The sequence below is a fragment of the Arachis ipaensis genome, chromosome B07 (genome assembly GCF_000816755.2).
Source record: "Arachis ipaensis cultivar K30076 chromosome B07, Araip1.1, whole genome shotgun sequence".
Classification (NCBI taxonomy): Eukaryota; Viridiplantae; Streptophyta; class Magnoliopsida; order Fabales; family Fabaceae; genus Arachis; species Arachis ipaensis.
In genome coordinates, this window is record NC_029791.2 from 78,952,940 (window position 1) to 78,957,285 (window position 4,346).

The 4,346-nt window shown below is 40.0% G+C and overlaps 1 protein-coding gene across 1 annotated transcript; it reads left to right on the plus strand.

Annotated features, from left to right (window-relative positions):
- LOC107607365 lies at positions 1,084-2,811 on the plus strand. Its single transcript, XM_016309329.1, has 3 exons — positions 1,084-1,213; positions 1,436-1,653; positions 2,350-2,811. Exons 1-3 carry the CDS (start codon positions 1,084-1,086, stop codon positions 2,809-2,811), a joined length of 810 nt encoding a protein of 269 aa, XP_016164815.1.

Consider the following 4,346-nt stretch of genomic DNA (forward strand, 5'->3'; position numbering starts at 1 on the left):
GAATCCTTGGGAGAGGAATGAGGAGATCATGCTAGAATTGCTTTCTCACATTGGATTAGATTGGGGTTTGGATGGATATAGTGACATGTTATCCTACCAACACTTTGATCTATGAATTTGTATGGTATAATCAGTGACCAAACTTCATATCTTCCCATGAGCACTTAAATCAAGGAATTGGGCAATTGTTCATGGTTAGAGAGATTAGATTACCAAGGAATCACTTAAGATTGCCAAGGAGATCAATGAATTTATTGATTGCGAAAGAGATGAAAATGAATTTGATCCAAAAAATTGTACATCTCCTGAACCAAATGATTCCCTATCGCTGATCTACCTATTCTTTTATATTCTACTTCTTTAATGTCATACTAATTCCCCATTCCCATTTACTTTCCAGTAATTTAAGATTCTGTCATTTCATTTCATGCAATTTAATTTCTGCCATTTAATTTCTTGCAATTTAAGTTTCCCACCAATTTTACTTTCTGTAATTCTCAATCCACTTTTGATTTCGCTCAACTGGCATAAATCTCCAATTAACATTGATCTATCTACCAATCCCTGTGGGATTCGACCTTGCTCTACAGTGAGTTTTTACTTGAAGGCAATTCGGTGCACTTGCTAGAAGGAAATTTGTTGAGAGACAAGTTTTTGAGTGAATCAAGTTTTTGGCGCCGTTGCCGGGGATTGGTTTTGTATTGACAATCACTAAGTTGAAGGATAACTAGATTGAGCACTTTTTCTTTTCATTTGATTTATTGAATTTTGTTTTCAGTTGTTCAATTTTGTTCTCTGCATTTGTTTTTGGTTATTTGTCTTTAATTTCTCTTACTTCTTTATTTTCCCGCAAGCTAACCTACTAACCATTTGATAAATTGCTCTAACCAAGCTAACTATACTCTGTTTTAGTAGACTCTACACTTGCTGTTTCTTGTACTTGTTCATTGTATGAAAGGTAGAAGAGAGGTTTCAACCTCCTTTGATAGTGAACCGGAAAGAACCTTCCTGAGATTAAGAAGGGAAGCAAGAGGAAAGAGGGTTGTTGGTGCAGAAGAAGAGGAGGAAGACTGTGATATAACCATGGAGGATGATACGGAAAACAATCATGAAGGAGAGGTGAATAATCATGCCATAAAAGGTGGAGCCAACCCTGTTGGACAAGAGAGGAGAGTTCTGGGATCATACATCAATCCAAATCCAGGAAATTATGGTAGTAGCATCCAAAGGCCAACTATCCATGCTAATAACTTCGAATTGAAGCCTCAGCTCATAACCCTTATCCAGAACAATTGTTCCTTTGGAGGAAGTGTACAAGAGGATCCTAATGAGCATCTCATTAAATTCCAAAGGATATGTGACACAGTTAAATCTAATGGTGTTCATCCTGACACCTATAGATTATGGCTGTTTCATTTTTCTTTGAGGGACAAAGCATCAAAATGGCTAGAATCGTTTCCCAAGGAAAGCTTGACCACCTGGGAAGATGTAATGAACAGATTTCTAACAAGGTTCTACCCTCCACAAAGAGTTAACAGGCTGAGAACTGAGGTGCAGACATTCAGACAGCAGAATGGCGAGACTCTTTATGAAGCTTGGGAGAGATTCAAAGATTTGACAAAGAAATGCCCCCGTGATATGTTTAATGAGTGGGTACGAATCCATATCTTTTATGAAGGGCTGAATTGTGAATCAATGAAAGCTTTAGACCACTCATCTGGAGGTTCCCTAAATAAGAAGAAGACCATTGAAGAAGCCATTGATGTTATAGAGACAGTGGCTGACAATGAGTACTTTTATGCCTCAGATAGGAGGAACAACAGGGGAGTCTTGGAGTTAAACCATATGGATGCAATCCTGGCCCAGAATAAGATGATCACCAAGCAACTGGCTGAATTAACTAAGCAAATGGAGAAGAATCAGGCTGCAGCTATCCACACTCAACCATCACCCCAACAAGAGTTGAACATAGAAGAGGGAGTTAACTGGGAGGAAGCTAATTACCTTGGAAACTCATCTAGACAAGCTAATGATCCATACTCTAAAACCTATAACTCCGGTTGGAGGAACCACCCAAACTTTGGGTGGGGTAACCAACAAAACCAAGGCCAAGACCACGGACCCCATAATCCAAACTAGTATAACAACTCTACTCACCAAAACTCTAACCAAAGACCATACCAGAACAAACAAAACACTTATTCACAGCCACCATACCAAAGCCACAACAACCAAGCTCAACACTCCAATCCCAACCAAACATCACCACATGATAATGACCGAATAGCAAAGATGGAAGCTATGATGGCAGACATGTACCATGAGATTAAAGACATGAAGAAATTCTAGGAAGAAGTAGTGTCCAATTTACAAAACCAAGATGCTTCTACTCAGAAGTTTGAAGCACAAATTAGATACCTGTCTAAGCAAGCTCTTGGCCACAGTTCAGGTAATGCCATCAGGACAACCTCAAAAGAGGAATGCAAAGCTATTACCCTTAAGAGCGAAAAGGAATTGAAAGAGACTCTAAGGGAGACTCAAGAAGAGAAGGAAGAGGGCAGTTCAAATGCCAAGGAAGAAGCACAAACACGTGCTCCAAACCCATCAGAAGAGAAAGAAGTTCTAAGGCCATATGTCCCAAAGGCTCCTTACCCTCAGCGCCTAATGAAGAATACAAAGGACAACCAATTCTCCAAATTTTTGGAGATTTTCAAGAGACTTCAAATCAACATCCCCTTTGCAGAAGCACTAGAACAAATGCCACTTTATGCTAAGTTTCTGAAGGAATTGATGACCAAGAAGAGAAGCTAGAGGAATGATGAGACCGTGGTCTTAACTGAGGAATGTAGTGCTATCATCCAACACAAGCTGTCTCAAAAATTGAAGGACCCAGGAAGCTTCCAAATTCCCTGCATCACAGAGGAAATAACAGTTGAAAAGGCCTTATGTGACTTGGGAGCTAGTATAAATTTGATGTCCTTAACAATGATGAAAATAATGAAGATTGAGGAAGCCAAACCAACAAGAATGGCCCTCCAACTAGCAGATCGGTCGTTCAAATTCCCTCATGGAATAGTAGAAGACTTGTTGGTAAAAGTAGGAGACTTCATCTTCCCTTCTGACTTTGTGGTATTGGATATGGAGGAAGAAGCTAAGGCTTCAATAATTTTAGGAAGGCCATTATTAGCTACTATTGGAGCCATCATTGATGTCCAAAAGGGTGAACTTACCCTTAGGCTACATGATGAGAAAATGGTATTCAATGTCTTCAGGGCCATGAGCTATCCACCAGAGTCACTTGGAGAGTGTATGAGGCTAGATGCAGTAGAAATTGTAGTGCAAGAAACCTTTGAAGAAGAACTTGAAGAATTGGCAAGGGATGACTCTATGTTAAATGTGGAGGTTGCTGAGGTCAATACAGCTGAAATGCCTATTCCAAGTGCATCGGAGTAGAGGAAAAAGGAGAAAGAAGTACCCAAACTGGAGTTGAAAGCACCGCCTCCTACTCTCAAGTACGCATACTTGGGAAGTGATGGAAGTTACCCAGTGATCATCAATTCTGCCCTTAGTCAAGAATACAAAGAGGAATTAATCAAAGTGTGCAAAAACATCAAGATGCCATTGGATGGACCCTTGCTGACCTAAAAGGAATAGACTCATTGATGCACCACTATTTCGTGGTACATTTTGTACTTAATTGAGTGAATTTTATCCACTAAACTCACACTATTTTGTGCTATGATTGAATACATGCTTCTTTGGCCTTAAATTTGCTATGTTTAATCCTCTCTTATTACCATTCGATACCTTGTTATGTGTGTTAAGTGATTTCAGGGTTTATAGGGCAGGAATGGCTTAGAGGATGGAAAGGAAGCATGCAAAAGTGGAAGGAATACAAGAAACTGAAGGAATTGCAAAGCTGTCAAGCCTGACCTCTTTGTACTAAATCGATCATAACTTGAGCTACAGAGGTCCAAATGAGGCGGTTCTAGTTGCGTTAGAAAGCTAACATCTGGGGCTTCACAATGATATACAATTTTCCATAGTTGCCATGCTGTTAGATGATGCACACACGTGGGTCACGCGTACGCGTGACCTAGCAAAAGTTTAATCTACACATGCACGTGGACGACGGGTACGCGTGACAGAGCCACGTGCTGGATGTATCAGAAATTGTTGGGGTGATTTTTGGGCTATTTTTTATCCAATTTTCAGCCCAGAAAACACAGATTAGAGGCTACACAGTGGGGGAATCCATTCATTCATTCATTCAGACAACATTCATTCACATAATTTTAGGTTTTAGATGTAGTTTCCGAGACAGAGATGCTCTCTCCTCTCTCTAG